The sequence below is a fragment of the Hypanus sabinus genome, chromosome 6 (assembly GCF_030144855.1).
Source record: "Hypanus sabinus isolate sHypSab1 chromosome 6, sHypSab1.hap1, whole genome shotgun sequence".
Taxonomy (NCBI): domain Eukaryota; kingdom Metazoa; phylum Chordata; class Chondrichthyes; order Myliobatiformes; family Dasyatidae; genus Hypanus; species Hypanus sabinus.
The window spans coordinates 128,980,270-129,002,186 of record NC_082711.1 but is presented as its reverse complement, the minus strand read 5'-3'; the positions used below and the strand labels follow the sequence as shown (position 1 = coordinate 129,002,186).

General features: G+C 42.0%; 1 protein-coding gene across 2 annotated transcripts in view; it reads left to right on the top strand.

Moving 5' to 3' along the window:
• Positions 1-20,891, top strand: part of derl2 (derlin 2) — a 35,549-nt gene extending 14,658 nt beyond the window's left edge. Inside the window, exons 6-8 of one of the 2 annotated variants that reach the window (XM_059972932.1) lie at positions 5,216-5,301; positions 13,177-13,267; positions 17,794-20,891. In XM_059972932.1, coding sequence (XP_059828915.1) covers positions 5,216-5,301; positions 13,177-13,267; positions 17,794-17,795 — 179 coding nt within the window. In that variant the 3' untranslated portion in view covers positions 17,796-20,891. The remainder of the gene's footprint in view (positions 1-5,215; positions 5,302-13,176; positions 13,268-17,793) is intronic. The other variant, XM_059972931.1, reaches the window with a different exon arrangement.
• The last annotated feature ends 1,026 nt before the right edge of the window (positions 20,892-21,917 follow it).

Here is a 21,917-nt window from a genome sequence, read left to right as displayed (position 1 = left end):
GCCAGGAATTGAGGACATGAGTTGTAGGGAAAGTTTGAAAAGGTTAGGATATTATTCCTGGATTGTATGAGAATGAGGGAAGACTTCATAGAGATATACAAAATTTTGAAGATTTGGAAATGCAAATAGACTTTTTCTACGTTGGGTGAAACTAGAACTTGAGATCACAGGTTATAGTTGAAAGGTGATGTATTTAAAGGGAACCCAAGGGGGGACTTTCTTTGCTCAGAATGCGGTGCAAGTGGTGGATGCAGAGTCAATCGCAACATTTAAGAGAGGTTTGGATAAGTACGTGGATGGAAGGGGTATGCAGTATTATGGTCCTGGTGTGGGTCAATGAGATTGCCCAGAATAAAAGGTCAGCAAGGACTAGATGGGGTAAAGAGCCTGTTTCTGTGCTGTAGTGGTCTATCACTTAAAAGATAGCGTAGCTCCAATTAGTTTCTGGAGATTGATTCAAAGTACTGTTACAAACCCCGTAACTGGGTGTCTTACCAGCAAAGATAGAAGTGTCCGTTGGAGTCTGGTGATACTGTTTTCAACAGTATTTATTAGTAAAAATACACAAAAATAATATCAATGCAAATATACAGATAATATATGTCATCAATACTAAACCTAAAAGTGTGGGTATAATAATAATCAATGAGAAATCAGCTCTATTGTGGTCTAGGGGATAATGAATTGTCAGATGGAAATATAAAGTTTGGTCCAGTTCATGCAGGCTGCGGTAGTTGTTGGTCACTGTGTTGCAATTGTTGGAGAGAGAGAACAGTAACAGCTATTGACTTGCCAACTTTCCTTTACAATTTTGATCCTTCGATGTGTTGTTGTTGTGGCCATTCACGTATGAACCCTCCATACTTTAGCTAGACCATTCTTCCGTGGTGGACTCGTCACCCAGGCAAGGGTGGACACACACACAAGCCCCCACCGGCCTCGCTACAAAAACACTGTGAGTTAAAATTTACCGACCCTTCGTTCGGTTTCCGGTCTCCCACCCTGTCTCGTGGGGGTTCTGATGCTCACTAGCGTTTCTCCTGGTGCGTCTGAGGGGTGTTACCCCAGACCTCACTTTTATCCCCACTCACAGGGTCTCAGGTGTCAATCAGGTTGGGATGATGTAACCCATCAAACCTGCCCACTCTGGTTGTCCCCTGAGGGGTTTCAATGAATAGAACAGTACCAAGTACACAATTCTTCTCCAAAAGACAATAGCAGTAATCAATGGTTCTGTTCCGCTTTTGTTAGGAGGAGACATTCCACCTTAGCTGTGCCTCTCTCTCATTAGTTTTCATGAGCTGTTATCAATAACAACTGTCCTGGTAGAGTCCTGTGTCTCTCTCACTTCCTTGATAACAGCATCGGAATAGTAGCGATTTGCAATTCTCCAAAAGGGTGGGGGGGCATTGGCGATTCTGTACTCTTCTGCCCATCAGAGTTGTTCAACATTCGTAACACCCCCAATCCTTCTAAGAATTTTCACCAAAGGGGAAAATTAACTAATACAGAGTCTTACAGAATTACAGAATCTAACAAAATACAAAAGAGTTCTTTTTTTTAACTACAGAGTAATACAGATATATGTTCAACTTAGCATCTAGATAAGCAGTCAACGAGTACATTATCACTTCCTTTAATATCTTAATATCTTGTACCTTAATAAATTCCTGTAGCATCAGACTCCAATTTAATAACCACCTATTTTTATTCCTTTTCTTCAGCAAAACAAAAGAGTTGTGATCTTAGCTTAAGTGTATATTACAAAATGTGAACCAATACGTGTGTGATTATTCTGTAGTACATTACAAAAGTTTATGCAAATACTAATCTTTATTTTACTTTTAAACTTCACAGTCAATCTTCCATGGTGTTGTCTTTATTATTTACATGCTTTGTCGAAATCCCTCAAAACCAGATCCTGTTATTTAAAGTGGCTTTTTTTTTCAACCTTTGCCTCTTTTCCATTTAACTTGCTCACCAGTGTGGAATAGGCTTTCGCATTCTCCTTTCATAGGAGTTATGTTATCAACAATGTTTTCCAAACTTAGCCCATCTTCTGAACTTACACACAATTCTTTATTTTTATGCAAGTCCTTAGTTTCATCTTCAGGACCCTTCATTCTATTAGTTTTCAGTTTAACATCTGCAAGATGTTTACTTTTAAATTCCAAAACAAACTGTAATTGATTCACAGGCACCTTGTTAACAAGCCGTTGTTTCTTCAGCCTGGTTACTGCTTCTGAAACCAATCCAGACTTTAAATTTTCTTTAGTCAATTTAGGAACTGCACTTTTCCCTTCTCCTTCAATAATAATATTCACATCACCAGCTTTCTCCTCACTAACTTTTAACACACCTTCTAACACAAACAACTGAGAATTCTCAGTTTCCACTGGTACCAAGGTTAACCCTTTCTTCACTGAACCAAGTCCATCTGACCCAAAAGGACTGCATTCCTTTTCAACTAAATCAGATACCTCAGACTTTTCCTGAGTTTCATTACTGGGTTCAGTACCATGTGCATCCACATCTTGAACACACTCACACGGGACATCTGTCTCTTCCAGGCTTTCAATACCTGTCCCCTTTTCAAATTCTAAATTCCCCTGATCCTCCCAGTTACTCTCTGGGCAACTCCCATCCGGAGTAAACTCAACCCTGTGGGTTAAAACAATTTCATCTGCTAACCCAGCAGACTCCTTCAAGGTAACGACATCCTTTTCATCTGGGACTGCCCTTATATCATTATCAGGAACACATTTAAATTTTTCAACTTCTTCAAACAGTTCTGTCAAGCCAGACAGATCATCCATGTCCAAACCTGGACCTTCTAACTGCCTTATCTGTTTCTCATCTTTACTCCGTGCCTCTATACATTCCCTCTTGTCTAAGGGTAGGTCTACCTCCTCTCCTTTACTCTCTTTCACCTCCCTATTCTCTGTCTTACCATCCCCTAACCCCTCTTGGTACAGGGTCAATAAAAACGTCTCAGCCAAATCGATACTGGACCGATTTAAACTGGTCTCTTTCTCAGCTGCCTTTCTCGACATGCTGCGAGTGGTTGCGCATGTGGGATAGATCTTGGAACCTAGGGGCGTGTCCTCAGCCCTCACAGGCTTGCTCGTCAGCTTCACGGCTGAACACACCTCACCCCCTGCTAAATCATTACCAAGAAGGACGTCCACGCCGTCTCTTGGTAATTTTGACCGTACCCCTATTTCAACTAGTCCAGTTACCAGATCACAATTTATAATGATCCCATGCAAAGGTACAGCTTCTGTCCCTTTTCCTATGCTTCTCAAGACTACCTCTCCCGTCTCAGGACCAAAATCTAGTACTGAGAAGCAATGACTGCTCAGCTCCAGTATCTCTCCAGATCCGCACTGGGACTGGTGTTTCTCCCTCTTTCACAGACACGGTCCCTTCTGAAATAAATTTCTCACACCCCTCTCGTATGTTATCTACCTGGGGCTTTCTTGTCGATTTGCTGATCAACACAATACACCCTGTAGGGACTGCTGCGTTCCCTTTTCCTGTCTCCTTCCTCAGAGCAAAGCACTTAGATGCAATATGACCAACCTTTCTACAATTAAAACAGGTCAAGCCAGGAACCCTCCTGCCAGCCTGCCTTTCTTCCTCCTTACTTTTACCACTAGCTCCCGGCTTAATTTCTGCCTCAGCCGGCGGGCTTTCTCTACCGTTCCTACGGTCTTTCTGGTAACTCTTATTTGAGGAAAACTTTGTCTTGTGGGTTAGGGCATATTCATCTGCGAACCTGGCAAATTCTGATATAGACTTATTTGGCTTCTCGTTCAAATACTTCCGGATATCATCCGGAATACAACCTTTAAATTCCTCAATCGGAATTAACTCCCTGAAATGATCGAAATCCTCCTCCACCCTTTCTGCCGCACACCAACGATCCAAGAGCACACCCTTCTCATAGGCAAACTCTGCATACGTCTGATTCCACACTTTCTTTAAATCTCTGAACTTCTGTCTATATGCCTCAGGTCCGAAGGATGGCCTGTTTTACTTCCTCGTAATTCTCAGACTCCTCCACAGACAACGCCGCATATGCCCGTTGTGCCTTCCCTTTTAACACACTTTGTAACAACGCCATCCACTGATCTCTGGGCCACTTCTGATTCACTGCCACCTTTTCAAAATGCTAGAAATAACTATCAACATCTATCTCCTCGAACCTAAACTCCCTACTAACATTAAACCTCTCAGTCTGCCCCTTGGACCCTTCTCTCTTGCTTTAACTTCTCCATGTCCAGCTCATGCTGCCTCTGTTTCTCCTTCTCCTCATACACCCTCTGTTTTTCAGCTCTTTCCTTCTCCCTTTCAGCAGCTTCCAGCTGTTTTGACCTAAATTCATTCTCCCTCTGTTTCTCTTTCTCCTGTACCTGGAGCTCATGCTCCCTTTTCTTCTGTTCCAAACTTAATTTTTCCAACTCTAACTGAGCCGTCCCAATAGCTGGTACCTTTTCAGGGATATGTTCCAATGCCTCAGCCAAAAACACATCCTTCTCAATATAATACTGATTTATGGCCCTCCGCAACTCCCACTTTTTCATTGACGACTTCACCTCTGTGAGATTTAGTCCTTTCGCAATATTTACCAAGTCCATCTTTGTGGCCTCCTCTAGCGCCTTCAAAGTCGGGTTTTGTGTAAATTTGTTTACGTCCATCTTTGCTGGTTTCCCATCTGGTTACCCACGCAACCGGATCAAAGTCTGGACTTAAAGCCCGTTTCACTGGCCCTCCAATTTGGTATCAAATCCCTGACGAGCCCCCAATTTGTTACGAACCCTGTAACTGGGTGTCTTACCAGCAAAGATAGAAGTGTCCGTTGGAGTCTGGTGATACTGTTTTCAACAGTATTTATTAGTAAAAATACACAAAAATAATATCAATGCAAATATACAGATAATATACATCATCAATACTGCACCTAAAAGTGCAGGTATAATAATAATCAATGAGAAATCAGCTCTATCGTGGTCTAGGGGGATAATGAATTGTCAGATGGAAATATAAAGTTCGGTCCAGTTCATGCAGGCTGCGGTAGTTGTTGGTCACTGTGTTGCAATTGTTGGAGAGAGAGAACAGTAACAGCTATTGACTTGCCAACTTTCCTTTACGATTTTGATCCTTCGATGTGTTGTTGTTGTGGCCATTCACGTATGAACCCTCCATACTTTAGCTAGACCGTTCTTCCGTGGTGGACTCGTCACCCAGGCAAGGGTGGACACACACACAAGCCCCCACCGGCCTCGCTACAAAAACACTGTGAGTTAAAATTTACCGACCCTTCGTTCGGTTTCCGGTCTCCCACCCTGTCTCGTGGGGGTTCTGATGCTCACTAGCGTTTCTCCTGGTGCGTCTGATGGGTGTTCCCCAGACCTCACTTTTATCCCCACTCACAGGGTCTCAGGTGTCAATCAGGTTGGGATGATATAACCCATCAAACCAGCCCACTCTGGTTGTCCCCTGAGGGGTTTCAATGAATAGAACAGTACCAAGTACACAATCCTTCTCCAAAAGACAATAGCAGTAATCAATGGTTCTGTTCCGCTTTTCTTAGGACGAGATATTCCACCTTAGCTGTGCCTCTCTCTCATTAATTTTCATGACCTGTTATCAATAACAACTGTCCTGGTAGAGTCCTGTGTCTCTCTCACTTCCTTGATAACAGCATCGGAATAGTAGCGATTTGCGATTCTCCAAAAGGGTGGGGGGCATTGGCGATTCTGTACCCTTCTGCCCATCAGAGTTGTTCTTCATTTGTAACAGTACATTTATTATCAAACAATATATAAATTATACAATCTTGAGATTCATCTGCTTTCAAACAGCCACAGAGCAAGAAACCTGAAAAAAAAAGACCCAGTGCCCAGAGAAAGAGAAGAAGACACAGATCATGTAAACAATAAGAGTGAGCAACAGCATTCCAAACCAAATTATGTCCATAGACCTAGAGCTTTGGCCAGCCGGAGCAGGCCCATAGCCCAGTCTCACTTCATCACACAGCAGGCAAATCACTGTGAAGCTTGCAGACACAAGATGCAGAGCAGTTTCCCAGCCTCAGCGCTGCAGACAGTGGAGTAAGTGTAGCAGAGGAGCGAGGGGAATCTGTCCAACCCTCGCCTCTGGTCCCGACACCCTGCCTTTTCAGTCTATCTGGACTGGCATTTAAGTTGTCCACACTCAGGGTCATGCCTCATGCTAGGATCCAGACCCCACCATAGCAATACACTCTGGGCCTGTACCCCACTGCCCAGCCTGAGGCTGTACTTGACCTCACCAAATTGGCTCAGCACTTAGAATGCTCCAAGCTCGCTCTTGGTTTAGGTGGACGGGCTCCTCCAAAACTCCTCTGCACCATTCTCTGTGATTGACTCACTCCAACTGCATCTCCATCTCTGTCTTGACCAAGCTTTGATCTTGCTCCAACCTCTTCTCGAAAATCCCACACTCCAACTTTGCATTGCATCTGCACAGCTCAACCTTCAAGTCAGCCTCATCTTCGCTCGCCTCTTCATTATTTGTGGTGATAATTTTCCACAGAAAAAACATTATAAGTTAACTATTTAGTTGTATTTCTTAGATTAGCCACCAGTAAGCTGTCGCCCAACTGCAGTAGCACCATCTTAAACCGAAAGTTTAACCAAAAGGTGTTTGTGCAATTCTCAATGTCCTTAGAAGTATTAGTACTTCTTAGTACAACCATGGCTGACAAAGGAAGTCAAAGCTAATGTAAAAGCAAAAGAGGGGGCATACAACAAAGCAAAAATTAGTGGGAAGACAGGATTGGGAAGCTTTTAAAACAACTAAAAGAAACATTACGATGGAAAAGATGAAATGTGAAAGCAAAGTGCTTAGTAAAAGCTTTTTCCAATTTAGCAGGAGGATGGGAACAGGAACAATAGTGCTGAGGATGAAGGAGTTGGTTTACAAATAAAGGCGATGTGTAGTGTAATCTTTATGTTCCTGTTGGTTGAAAAGAAAGGTTAAAGGTTGGAGAGAGCCATTGTTTTCAAGGGATATTGGAAACTTGGTTCGGAAAAAGAGAGAGATCTACAATAAATATAGGCAGCATGGAGTAAATGAGGTGCTCGAGGAATATAAATGTAAGAAGAATCTTAAGAAAGAAATTAGAAAAGCTAAAAGATACGAGGTTGGTTTGGCAAGTAAGGTGAAAGTAAATCCAAAGGGTTTCTACAGTTATATTAATAGCAAAAGGATAGTGAGGGATAAAATTGGTCCCTTAGAGAATCAGAGTGGACAGCTATGTGTGGAGCCAAAAGAGATGGGCGAGATTTTGAACAATTTCTTTTCTTTGATATTCACTAAGGAGAAGGATATTGAATTGTGTAAGGTAAAGGAAACAAGTAGGGAAGTTATGGAAACTGTGACAATTAAAGAGGAGGAAGTACTGGTGCTTTTAAGGAATATAAAAGGGGATAAATCTCCGGGTTCTGACAGGATATTCCCTAGGACCTTGAGGGAGGTTAGTGTAGAAATAGCAGGGGCTCTGACTGAAATATTCCAAATGTCATTAGAAACGGGGATGGTGCCAGAGGATTGGCGTATTGCTCATGTGGTTCCATTGTTTAAAAAGGGTTCTAAGAGTAAACCTAGCAATTATCGGCCTGTCAGTTTGACGTCAGTGGTGGGTAAATTAATGGAAAGTATTCTTAGAGATGGTATATATAATTATCTGGATAGACAGGGTCTGATTAGGAACAGTCAGCATGGACTTGTGCATGGAAGGTCATGTTTGACAAATCTTATTGAATGTTTTGAAGAGGTTACGAGGAAAGTTGACGAGGGTAAAGCAGTGGATGTTGTCTATATGGACTTCAGTAAGGCCTTTGACAAGGTTCTACATGCAAGGTTAGTTAGGAAGGTTCAATCGTTAGGTATTAATATTGAAGTAGTAAAATGGATTCAACAGTGGCTGGATGCCAGAGAGTAGTGGTGGATAACTGGTTGTCAGGTTGGAGGCCGGTGACTAGTGGTGTCTCTCAGGGATCTGTACTGGGTTCAGTATTGTTTGTCATGGATGATATTGTTTGATCTGGATGATATGGTGGTAAATTGGATTAGTAAGTATGCAGATGATACCAAGGTAGGTGGCGTTGTGGATAATGAAGTAGGTTTTCAAAGCTTGCAGAGAGATTTAGGCCAGTCAGAAGAGTGGGCTGAACAATGGCAGATGGAGTTTAATGCTGATAAGTGCGAGGTGCTACATTTTGGTGGGAATAATCCAAATAGGACATACATCGTAAATGGTAGGGCATTGAAGAATGCTGTAGAACAGAGTGATCTAGGAATAATGGTGCATAGTTCCCTGAAAGTGGAATCTCATGTGGATAGGGTGGTGAAGAAAGCTTTTGGTATGCTGGCCTTTATAAATCAGAGCATTGAGTATAGGAGTTGGGATGTAATGTTAAAATTCTACAAGCCATTGGTGAGGCCAAATTTGGAGTATTGTGTACAGTTCTGGTCACCGAATTATAGGAAAGATGTCAACAAAATACAGAGAGTACAGAGAATATTTACTAGAATGTTACCTGGGTTTCAGCACCTAAGTTACAGGGAAAGGTTGAACAAGTTAGGCCTTTATGACTTGCGACTTGTGCTTGGAAATCCTCCCAAACGTGTAAACACTGCCACCTTGCAGGACCAGGACAGCAAAGTCACGGGACCACATCCAAGTCTGCAGTAATATTCAGATAATAGTCTGGCACCCAGCTCACTTATTAGTCCAGATCCTAAACTGACCGTTGAGTGGAGTTTGCCCTGAGCTTGGGGTTTTGACTATGGGATGATTGCACAGTTGGGATCTGGAACCCAAGGGGGCAGCAGTGTGCTGGGAGCCAGAGTCCAGAGTACTTGCATATTTCCTGCTTCCTTTAAATTCAGTGGCTTCACTGGAAAACTTAATGTACAACTGTGTAGCATGTAAAAAAAAATAAACGTGGTTGAGAATTAGTGGAATAACATCTCATTTTAGAAAATATGCTTGTCCCAAAGCCTTATAGTTTCCAGATTATTGGAGTTCTACTGTGTACAGTTATTCTCTCAGTGTTGCTGAATCTTCTTAAATAAACAGCATCGTGCAAGAATCTAGGGTAGAGTACAGGCATTCTAAAAGATGTCTGATCATCAGCATCTTGAGGTTTTCAGTAAGTTGGTATTCAATAGGGATAACTTACTACAGACTGAAACACTTGAGCATATAGACATTAAGAGAGAGAATGTGCTGGAACTTTTGAAAAGCATTAAGTTAGGTAAGTCACTGGGACCAGTTGAGATAGATGTACCCCAGGCTACTGTAGGAAGCGAGGGAGGCGATTGCTGAGCCTCTTGCGATGATCTTTGCATCATCAATAGGGACAGGAGAAGTGCCAGAGGATTGGTTGCAAATGTTGTTCCCTTGTTCAAGGAAGGGAGTGGAGATAGCCCAGAAAATTATTGACCAGTGAGTCTGACTTCAGTGGTGGGCAAGTTGTTGGAGAATATCCTGAGAGGCATTTGGAGAGACATAATCTGATTGGAACTAGTCAACATGGCTTTGTCAAGGGCAGGTCAAGCCTTACAAGCCTGAATGAATTATTTGAGGATGTAACAAAACAAATTGATGAGAATAGAGCAGTGGATGATTAGGAACAGTCAACATGGATTTGAGCATGGAAGGTCATGTTTGACAAATCTTATTGAATTTTTTGAAGAGGTTACAAGGAAAGTTGACGAGGGTAAAGCAGTGGATGTTGTCTATATGAACTTCAGTAAAGCCTTTGACAAGGTTCTGCGCAGAAGGTTAGTTAGGAAGGTTCAATCGTTAGGTATTAATATTGAAGTAGTAAAATGGATTCAGCAGTGGCTGGATGGGAGATGCCAGAGAGTAGTGGTGGATAACTGTTTGTCAGGTTGGAGGCCGGTGACTAGTGGTGTGCCTCAGGGATCTGTACTGGGTCCAATATTTACTAGAATGTTACCTGGGTTTCATAATCTAAGTTACAGGGAAAGGTTGAAAAAGTTAGGTCTTTATTCTTTGGAGCATAGAAGGTAGATGGGGGACTTAATAGAGGTATTTAAAATTATGAGGGGGATAGATAGAGTTGACGTGGATAGGCTTTTTCCATTGAGAGTAGGGGAGATCCAAACGAGAGGACAGGAGTTGAGAGTTAGGGGGCAAAAGTTTAAGGGTAACACGAGGGGGAATTTCTTTACTCAGAGATTGGTAGCTGTGTGGAATGAGCTTCCAGTAGAAGTGGTAGAGGCAGATTCGGTGTTGTCATTTAAAGTAAAATTGGATAGGTATATGGACAGGAAAGGAATGGAGGGTTATGGGCTGAGTGCAGATAAGTGGAACTAGGTGAGAGTAAGCATTCGGCACAGACTAGAAGAGCTGAGATGGCCTGTTTCCGTGCTGTAATTGTTATATGGTTATATGATGTAGTGTATATGGATTTCAATAAGGCATTTGATAAGGTTCCCCGTGCAAGGCTCCTTCAGAAAGTAAGGAGGCATTGGATCCAAGGAGACCTTGCTTTGTGGATCCAGAATTGGCTTGCCCACACAAGGCAAAGTCTGGTTGTAGATGGTTGGTGACCAGTGCTGTGCTTCAGGGATCTGTTCTGGGACCCCTCCACTTCGTGATTTTTATAAATGACCTGGATGAGGAAGTAGAGGAATGGGTTAGTAAGTCTGCTGATGACACAAAGGTTGGGAGTGTTGTGGATAGTCTGGAGGATTGTCTGAGGCTACAGTGGGACATCAGTAGAATGCAGAACTAGGCTGAGAAGCGGCAGATGGACTTCAACCCAGATAAGTTTGAAATGGCTCATTATGGTAGGTCCAATTTGAAGACAGAATATAATATAAATGGTAAGACTCTTGGCAGTGTGGAGGATCCGAGAGATCTTGGGGTCTGTGTCAATAGGACCCTCAAAAGCTGCTGCACAGGTTGACAATGTTGTTAAGAAGGTGTATGGTGTGCTGGCTTTCATCAACCATGGGATTGATTTCAAGAGCCGTGAGGTAGTGTTACAGCAATATAAGACCTTGGTCAGACCCCTCTTGGAGTACTGTGTTCAGTTCTGGTCACCTCACTATAGGAAGGACGTGAATACTATAGAGACTGTATAAAGTATAGAGATTGGTGTCCTGTCGTACTCACCTCAATAATAAGTAAATGTTTTGAGAGACTGGTCAAGGATTACATCTGCACCTTGATACCATCCAAACTGGACTCTCACAATTCGCCCACCAACACTGCTGATTGACAGATGACGCAGTGGCCACTGCTGTACATCTGGAGAAAAAGGATGCTTATGTGAGAATGCTGTTCAACATCCAACACCATAGTTCCATCCAGGCTCAACAAGAAACTCAGACCTCGGCCTTGACCCTGCCTTGTGCAGCTGAATCCTGGATTTCTGTCAGATCGCCAGCAGGTTGTAAGAGTGGGCTCCCTCACCTCCAACCCTCTGACTCTCAATACAGGAGCTCCTCAGGGCTGCGTACTAAATCCCCTCCTTTACTCTCTGTATACCTATGACTATTGCCACTCACAGCTCCAATCTGCTAATTAAATTTGCCAATGACACTACATTGATTGACATCTCAAACAATAACAGGGTGGCCTACAAGGAAGAGGTCATCTCTCTGACACAGTGGTGTCAAGAAAACAACCTCTCCCTCAAAAACAAAGGAGCTGGTTGTGGATTACAGGAGGACTGGAGAACTAACCCCTATTGACATCAATGGATTTGGGGTTGAGAGGGTAAACAGCTTCAGGTTCCTTGGCATTCACATCACCGAGGACTTCACATAGTCTGGGCACACCAGCTGTGTGGTGAAAAAGGCACAACAGCGCCTCTTTCACCTCAGACAGTTGAGGAAGATTGGTATGGGCCCCCAAATCCTAAGAACTTTCTAAAGGGGCACAATTGAGAGCATCCCGACTGGCTGCATCACTGCCTGGTATGGGAACTGTACCTCCCTTAATCGCAGGACTCTGCAGAGAGTGGTGCAGACAGCCCAGCGCATCTGTGGTTGTGAACTTCCCATGATTCAGGACATTTACAAGGACTGGTGTGTAAAAAGGGCCTGTAGGATCATTGGGGAACCAAGCCATCCCAACCACAATCTATTCCAGCTGCTACCATCCGGGAAGCAGTACCGCAGCATGAAAACCGGGACAGCTTCTTCCACCAGGCCATCAGACTGATGAACTCATGCTGACCTGAGTGTATTCTATATTACATTGACTGTTCTATTTATTATAAATTACTATGATTGCACATTCAGATGGAGACGTAATGTAAAGAGTTTTGCTTCTCATGTGAAGGATGTAAGAAATAAAGTCAATTCAATTCAAAGGAGATTTACAAGGGTGCTGTCTGGATTGGAGGGTGTACCTCATGAGAATAGGTTGAGTGTACTTGGCCTTTTCTCCTTGGAGTGACGGAGGATGAGAGTTGACCTGATAGAGGTGTATAAGATGATGAAGGGCATTGATCATGTGGATAGCCAGAGACTGAAATGGCTAACACGAGGGAGCATAGCTTTAAGGTGCTTGGAAATAGGTACTGAGAGGATGTCAGGCTAAGTTTTCACACAGAGAGGGGTGGGGTGTGTGGAAAGCACTGCCAGCAACGGTGGTGGAAGCAGATACAATAGGGTCTTTTGAGAGCCTCTTAGATAGGTACATGGAGCTTAGAAAAATAGAGAGCTTTGCCATAGGGTAATTCTAGGCAGTCTCTAGAGTAGGTTACATGGTCGGCACAACATTGTGGGCCAAAGGGCCTGTAAAGTGCTGTAGATTTCTATGTTCTAAATAAATGGAAACTTGCTGGGATAGTGTGATTTGGATAAAAGTGGATTGTAAAGAGAGAGGGTCACAAATTTATTAATAACTTTCAAAAGCACACGAAAGTGAATAGGCAAAAGCTGTGGAGTTACAAGGAAAGATGAGGAGTGACCCATTCTCTGTGACGGAGTGGGACAGAGCTGGTGTGGTTGGTGGGCTGAATAATCCCTGTGTGGTTTGGTTCTGGATGTTGAGTGTGCAGGGTGCAGATGATAATGCTAAGGAGGGGAAACATGCTGTACCTCCAACTCCCGCATTTACCTGCTTATTTTTCACTTCAGGAATTGCTGTGGGCCACATATACTACTTTTTGGAAGATGTATTTCCAAACCAACCAGGTGGGGGACGGCTACTTAGGACTCCAAGCATTTTGTAAGTATTAACCAAAGCTTTTGCTGAATGTTTCAGTGCAGGCAATTCCATCAATTTCAATCAAAGCAATTCCACTGAGTGTCTCAGTTTATAGTAGCATCCGAATGATGGTATTTATTTCAACATTGTTGAATCATTTAATTTATCTACCTTTCCCATTGAAAGATGGGTCATGTACGAGTGAATCAGTACTTCCCTTGGAAGGACTGCGTGGATTCCAGCACAATGGAAAGGAAAGAGGTGAAATAACAGGCATTACATCTTTTGCAGTTGCATGGAAAAGTGATTTAAGAAGGAAAATAATATTTGGAGGGGCTGAAGAGAAAATGGATGGAAGAGCAAGGTGTGTCTGGGTGTGGAATTTTATTGGAGTGGTGGAAAATGAAAGGGTGGCTGCAGAAACTGGTGGATCGGAAGGAGAACACCAAGGGAAAACACTGCTCTGTCCAAGAGAAGAAGAGGAAAAACAGGAGTGCTCTTGTATTATATTCATGCTTGAGAAACGGTGCCTCATTTTCTGTTTTGGCACTTTGTAACCTTCAGGACTTGATACTGAATGCTGCAACCTCAGTTAACATGCTTGCTCTGTCTGTATTAGCACTTTCTGCAGTAGGTCATCTATCCGCAATATTGACTGTTTCCCTCACCTTTTTTCTGACCCATTGGGCAAGAATGAACTCTTTGGGCCACAATGAACTCTACTGACATGGATGTCTACACAGAATTTTCTGGTTTATGAAAGTGCCTCATATGTTTGCAGAAGAAATTCCTTATTCTCTGCCTCACCATCCCCATTCTCCCATCTTCCTCCTCTTGATGATAATTGGCCATCTAAAGCTCTTTCATTATTCTTCAAATCCCCTGAATTTGCAATCTTTAGTTGGAACTAAAATTACATTAAGCCAAGTCAGCAGTGAAATTGCATGTCACTCTTGATTATTCTTGTATTCAGGCATCTTCCAGCTCTCTTCCCCATTCCATCCCAAAGCAACCCTTGAGCAGCATGAAGAAGTGGGGATCAGAGATAGATACTTAATAAGCAAGAGGGAGAAAGTTTACTGCAGGTGACTGGGGAGATATAGCACTGTGCAAAAGTCTTACACACCCTATATTTTTTAAATGACTTTAGTTATAGGTGTTTTTTGTCTTCTGCATTAATGTACCAGTAGAAAAAAGTAAATTTCAGATTTACAAATATTCATTTTCCAAAAAATTGTTACAGAGAAATCTCTGTATTTTGTTAAAGAAAATAACATTTTAAATAATAGAACACTTCTCAAAATCTTGATGACTTCGTAGGTATATAGCCCAGTACATGATTAAACAAAGATAAAATCGGTGTTAATGATAATGACATAATGACAAACTGATTAACTGAAACAGAAATGGGTGTAGAAGGAACCAAATTGAGTGAAGGATGACCAAACTAAAAGGTGAGGGTGTGGCAGATATGACAAGTTAACCTTCAAATAATCAATTCTTACACCATGGCAATTTTGAGTATAGCAACAAGACTCAAGGTGGTCATGCAAGGTCTCTCCCAAGCAGAAGTTTTACAACAGGCAGGATTTTTAAGATCTGCTGTTCAAGTTCATCTGAAGAAACACAAAGAAACTGACAAGGCTGAGGAACAGAAATACCATGGAAACCAAGTACAGCTGATGAGATATAGCAAACTGACATTTCTTCTAAATCGGAAGATGCCCGGCACTGCTTTCAGCTCTGAACTCTCTGCAGTCCAGAGAAGTCTTGTCAGAAATGATCTTCGTGGAAGAGTTGCTGCCAAAAAGCCATTCCTCCAAAGTGGAAACAAAGCCACGAGACTCACCTGAACACAACGTCTGGGGTGCTGAACAATGGCAGCAAGTGTCCTGGACTGATGAGTCAAAATTTGAAATGTTTGGCTCAAACAAGAGGGAGTTTGTCCATAGAAGCGCTGGAGAATGCTACATGAGTGAGTGTCTGGAGCCAACAGTGAAGCATAGTGGAGATTCCCTGAAGGTTTGGAGCAGCATTTCTGCAAATGGAGTTGGAGATCTGGTCAGAATTAATGGAGTCTTCAATGCTGAGAAGTACATTCTCATCCACCACATAATACCATCTGGGAGGTGTATGATCGGTCTCAACTTCATTCTGTAGCAGGACAATGACCCCAAACATATGACCATGGTCATAAAGAACTATCTTCAGCAAAAAGAGAAACAAGGAGTTCTGCACAGATGGTGTGGCCTCCACAGAGCCCTGATTTCAACATCATCGAGACTGTCTGGGATTACCAACAGAGACAGCCAGAATCCGCAGAGGAGCTGTGGCAAGTTCTCTAAGATGCTTGGAACACCTACCAGCCAATTTTCTTATAAAACTGCACAACAGTGTTCTGAAGATAACTGATGCAGTTTTAAAGGCAAAGGATAGTCACACCAAATACTGATTTTAGTTTTTTATACTGTACTGTTTATACTGTTATAGTAATTTTTTGATATTTAGAAACTTTTCACTTCATTACTTTTGAAAGCATTTTTACTTTACAGAATTTTTTTTACTTGTGCCTAAGACTTTTGCACAGACCTATGGGGGTGAAGATACAGTTAGCTCAGTCATAGTTTTATTAAATAGTGGGTCAGACTCAAGGTTAATGGCTTACTCCTGCTCCTAAATCCTGGAATTGTATACTGGAAATTAAAGGATATGTGAGAAAAGGATGAGTGAAAATGATGCTGAAAGTGTGGTGTACAAACAAAGAAGCAAAGCCCTGCAGGACAAAACCTGGCTGGAGTGTTGTAACATCAGAGGTCATTCTCAAAACTAGAGGATGTCATTTCTAGGATGAGAAATTTCTTAACAGGGGAAAGAGAATAATTGGAATTTTGTACTTGGGAGGGCTATGGAAGCTCAGACACTTAGTACCAAAATGAATGAGATATTAAAATAAGAAAATTCAGAAGATATGGTAAATGTTGTTGAAGTAAGCATGATTGTATTGGAAAAAAAAGAAGTAGCCACAAGAAGCCAAATGGCCCACTCCTGTTTCTTATAAACAGTTAGTCAACCTTATCTGCACTTTCAATGAGGTAAGTGCAATACTCTTTAAATGAGGCAACTGAAACTACAGATGATACTCCCAAGTGGGCCCACCATCACCCTTTGCAGTTGAAACAAGTCTAAATTCTTCTGATAATCCAAGCAACTTGCAATATGGATGACAAGAGTTTGATGTATGCTAAGAGAGAAGATACAATGGTGACTAATATTCCATTAGAATTAAGGTCTTTGGATTAGCTTTTGCAAGTGTAGTTGGATTGAGCAATGTGACCCTCTCCAAATGCAACTGCTTCTCAGGAACATCCTTCTGTTGTACAGTTTGTAATCACTATCATAATCAGAGTGTATCTTGACAAATCAAGTTATCTGAGCTGACCTTTATCAACCCATTTGTCTGCCTATGTGACATTCTGCAGATGCATCATTAACAAAGATTGACTTTTGTTGTCAACTATCTTATGAGTCAAAACTCTGACAAAGATAGGTTTTGTTCCAACAGACACAGATAACTGTTGAACACTATATACCCACTAAGTTTCAACCGGCCCCTAGCCCTGTTTTCAACTTCCCACCTTGTTCCTATAGAATGATGTTTCCCCAGCAAATTTCTAACAGATGCAAACAACCCATCAGCAACTGCCACGAGGTCCCATCCCACCTAATGTTGCTAATGCAGCCCCACTGGTGACTTTGCTCCATTGTAAGGAGTTGCAGCTCTTTTATAATCCAAACTGCTCCTTTTGGAGAGGACATCTCACTGTATGTTCTGCTCCCTTGAACTTATTTGAAAATGGCTAAATTAATGCAGTGGCCTTAGTTCTTACCACAACACATTACTGTGTTTAGGTGACAGTGGTAATTCTAGCTTGGAGATAGGCTGTTTACTTCTGATGTCACCTTTGAAATCAAAGAAAGCTGCAGATACTGGTAGTCTAAAAACAGAAAATGCTGGAAATACTCAGCAGGTCAGGCTGTATCATTAGGAAGGGAAACAATCAATATTTCAAGTTGGAAGCACTTCAGATCTAGGAAGGAGATTAAAGAAGCTCATTGCGCATGTCTCTGATAAGTTAGAAGTGAGGTTACCATGGGGATAAACTGTGAACAAGGTTACGTAATTAGTGAGTGAACGGGAGCATTTAGACAGTGAGAACAGAGTGGACCCTAGATTGCAGGAGTTTTGAAATGCAGGAAAACATATACACACGAGTTATACCCCATCCATTCTCTGCATATTCACGTGTCAGAACTGTGGACTTGCCCTCCCTCCATCTTATTCTGGTTTTTGCCCCCTTCCTTTCCAGTCCTGATGAAGGTTCTCAGCCCAAAACATCAACTGTTTCTTCCCCTCCATTGACGTTGCCCGACTTGCTGAATTGCATTTTGTGTGTTGTTCAAGATTTCCAACATATGCAGAATCTCTGTTGTTTATTCTATATGATATTTGTGTTCACAAATTATTAAGCTCTGTTTCTCATTGGCAGGAAAGCTATTTTTGACATTCCTGAAGAAGATCCCAACTACAACCCATTGCCTGAGGACCGACCTGGGGGCTTCAACTGGGGTGAGGGGCAGTGACTTGGAGGCTAGCCATGAACAACTGCTAGCCACACACACTCTTTGGAACCTCAGAGGACAAATTTGTTCTTATTTGCCTCCCTACTGCTTGCCGTGACCTTGGTTCATTACAAAGAATACAATCTTACAGATTGCCAATGACCCACCAACCAGCAAGCACCTCCTGCAAAATGGATACTTGCCTTTCCTGATGGCCAATGGTGCCTATGCCTGTTATACTGGAATAGCTGATAGCTTCCATAAGGTCTACTCTATGGAACTGGACATCTGAGATTTACATTAATTGTTTCACAGAAGATCAAATATCTGAGGTTACAGTCATAAGTGTGGCCATAATTTTTATAACTTTTTTTTATCAACAGTGGCTGACTGGTTTCAGAATTGTAAGTATTATTTGACAATGAAATTGGAACCCGACTATCAAACTTTCTTTGATTCTTGACATTAAATTACTGAGCAGAAAGCGAACAGATGGAGCTTTTGATCTGTGTTAACATAGTCCTCTGTTAATACAGTTTATTACTGCCTTTGTTTAGACCAAGTACACTCCACCGCTGCAGTCAGTATACTTTGAGTATCAGACGGGATACTTTGTTGAACTGAAATCCTCGCAGCATAATCCTGCATTTATGTGATTTGGACATCGCAGGATTGTTAGCGTTGTTAAATAGGCTAATCCACAGATGAGTTTTATCTTGATATGTGAGGCTGCTTTTAATTGCCCACTGGTGGTCTGAGGATATCTGCATATCTGTATTGTCAGCAGTTGGCAGTATTTCCAGTTGAGAGAGAATGATGTAGGTTCAAACCTCCCTCCAGAAATCTGAAGATAAAAGTATATACTGTACTAATATTTCTAAGCAATATTGGAATATAACACTGGAAAGTTCTGTCTCTAAAATGAGACATTAAACTGTCTGTCTTTTCAAGCAGATGTGTAAAATTGCAAAGAAGTTCAGGGTCTTATTCCCCCAATTGACTTCATTAGGCAGATATAGGGATCATTTATCATTCTGCCATTAACGAAGGCTGTTGTGCTCAAATTTCAAAATAATAAGTACTATAATGTCCTATTTTAGTTAACTTACCTTCTGCTGGGCTTACCTTGCTAGGCTGATGGCCTCACACTGCATATGAAAAGTGCTAGACAGTGAGGGTGAAGAATGTATAAAATGCCAGGTAAGATGGTGACTTCCATTCATTTCTTGCACTTGCACATTATTCAGCAACATCCAAGTGTAAAAGAATATCTTGAACAAACTGCTTATAAATATGCTTAATTCATTCTGGTGTGATTGTATTAAACATTCTTGCTTCAGTTTGGCCATTAAGGTCATAGCTTGTTATTTATAATTTCCTACATAGAATTTAGCTGACTAGCTCCTTGTGTGAGGTTTTCAACCTCCTTGAATCCGAGCAAGCTTTTAGTTTCTTGGGTCATGGAAAACATAGTAGAAAATGGCATGAGCAATAGGATGTTTTATGTGAGAGGAACTGGAACTTTACAGTAGTGCAACACTATGTTCGTTTGCTGAAAGGATCACTGCTGGTGATGTAACACAGGTGGAATGATGCTGGGGATTGGGACAAAAGACTGCAAGCCGGAAAAAGCTTTCTCACCAAGTATACTGCACTGAGAGCCATTCCCCACAGCTGTACTTACATCCAGGTCTGTGGTCCTGCTCCAGAAGACTGAAATTGCAGGCCAGATTGCCATCAGTGAAGCAGCACAGTGAGCAATCCTATTGTAGCATGATTTGCTCTCTCAGATGAACGTAAAGGGGCTGTGTGTTATTTTACAGGTGAAGAGAGAACTATCCCCCAGTAACCAGGTGAATATTTATACACTTGTAATCATCAAGAGCAGTCTGTTTCTTTGTTATCTGACTGCTGTTATGAACCCCAGACTGAATGACAAATATATTAGCTGCCTCTTTGCTGCTGGCAGGTTGAGAGGATGTGGATTGGCAGTCTATAATGCAAGTTCTTACCAGTCCAACCCTGGTACTCTGTCAAGGTGAGTGAATTAAGGTCTTGTCAATGTAGGTCCCAAAAGCTACTGAGGCAGAACAAGTTGGGAATATCCTTTAAATTCACAATGAAAGCTCATTTGGTTCATTGTCAATTGACTTTGGCATTTGGTCTGATTCATGAGGAGTTCAGCATTCCCACTGCATGTTCAGTTGGCAGGGTCACAAGTTGCCAGTGACTGCATCCTCATTAAGTCTCAGACCTCAGTTTTATCTGATAGCTTCAGATTGTAATCCTAATTTTCTGTAGCTAGGGAGCTAAGACTTAATCAGATGGTTTTATTGTTTCATTTCCCTTGGTTGTTGGTAGTGTAAAATTCTTCATGATCATTGAGTTTCTGTGTCGTTGAGCGGTTTGCAGGGAAGCAGGCTCAGGCTGCTATTGCTCTGCTGTCTGGGTTGTGCTTTGTATACGTCAGATGGAACTTGACCAGGCTCAGCTGGTCAGTACAATCAACTACATGATTAATGGCCCCTGCAATATGGCACAATGGCCTGTACCCACTGCACCTGTACCTCATCATTCTGTCCCTGGCTACTTCATGAAGCTGAACTGCTTGGAGACTGGATCTGGCCACCTGTATCACTGAGCCTCACACCTATGGAGGTGATAGCTAGGTGTGGGCATCACATAGAGCTGCATCACACAGCTGCAGCTACCCCCCAATGATTAGAATGAAAGATTGAATCCTTCCAATCGGTTTATCATTGTATCAAATCTATGTGAAGCAAAGTATTTAGGTATTTTTAATCATACTATGTGATTCCCATATGCAGAATATTGTGAAGCTGCTGGGTGTATATCTGCTTCCATTTACAGCATGTTAACTGATTATTTAAAAAACCTACACTTTGTAACTTGTTTCTTGTTCAACCTTTTAGTGATGTTTGACAAGAGTTTCACCTTTTTATTCTATGCTCATCTCCAATTTATGGAAAACCTTGTGATAAAAATTAAATTATTTTCATTCATATTTCTCAAATTCTTAAGGTTCTTCTATACACATATTTTCACCCCTGTTTGGCTTGGCAGATACTCCCCATGGAAAGGCTCTGTGGGAAGAGAGGGAACTGAAAAATAGCAGTAAGCTTATAGATACCTTCCTGAGAAAAACAAACATTTCCAGATACTGTAAGTGTTATATAAGAACAAAATGCTGTATGTTCTTATCAGAACTGGGACATTTACTGTGTTCTAGGTTGCAGAGAGGAGGCAAAAGCTAACCGAGTATTGGTGATAGAATTGAATTGAATTGACTTTATTTCTTAAATCCTTCACACACAGGAGTAAAAATCTTTACCTTACGTCTCTGCCTGAATGTGCAAATTATAGTAATTTGTAATAAACAGTATTTGCAGTAAGATATACAACTGAACAGTCAATATAGCTTAGAAGTACAATTGTATCAGCATGAAGTAATTAGTCTGATGGTCTGGTGGAAGAAGCTTTTCTGGAGCCTGTTGGTCCTGGCTTTTATGCTGCTATACCGTTTCCCGGATGGTAGCAGATGTAACAGTTTGTGGATGGGGTGACTCAGGTCATTTTTACGCATCTGTCCTGAATCATGGGAAGTTCACATCTACAGATGCGCTGGGCTGTCCACACCACTCTCTGCAACGTCCTGCGATTGAGGGAAGTACAGTTCCCATACTAGGCGGTGATGCAGCCAGTCAGGATGCTCTCAATTGTGCATCTGTAGAAAGTCCTTACAATTTGGGGACTCGTGCCAAATTTCTTCAACTGTCTGAGGTGAAAGAGGCACTATTGTGCCTTTATCACCACACAGCTGATATGTACAGACCACGTGAGGCCCTCGGTGATGTGTATACTGAGGAACTTAAAGCTGTTCACCCTCTCAACCCCAGATCCATTGATGTCAATAGGGGTTAGCCTGTCTCCATTCCTCCTGTAGTCCACCACCAGCTCCTTTGTTTTTTCGAAATTGAGGGAGAGTTGTTTTCATGACACCACTGTGTAGGGTGGTGACTTCCTCTTTGTT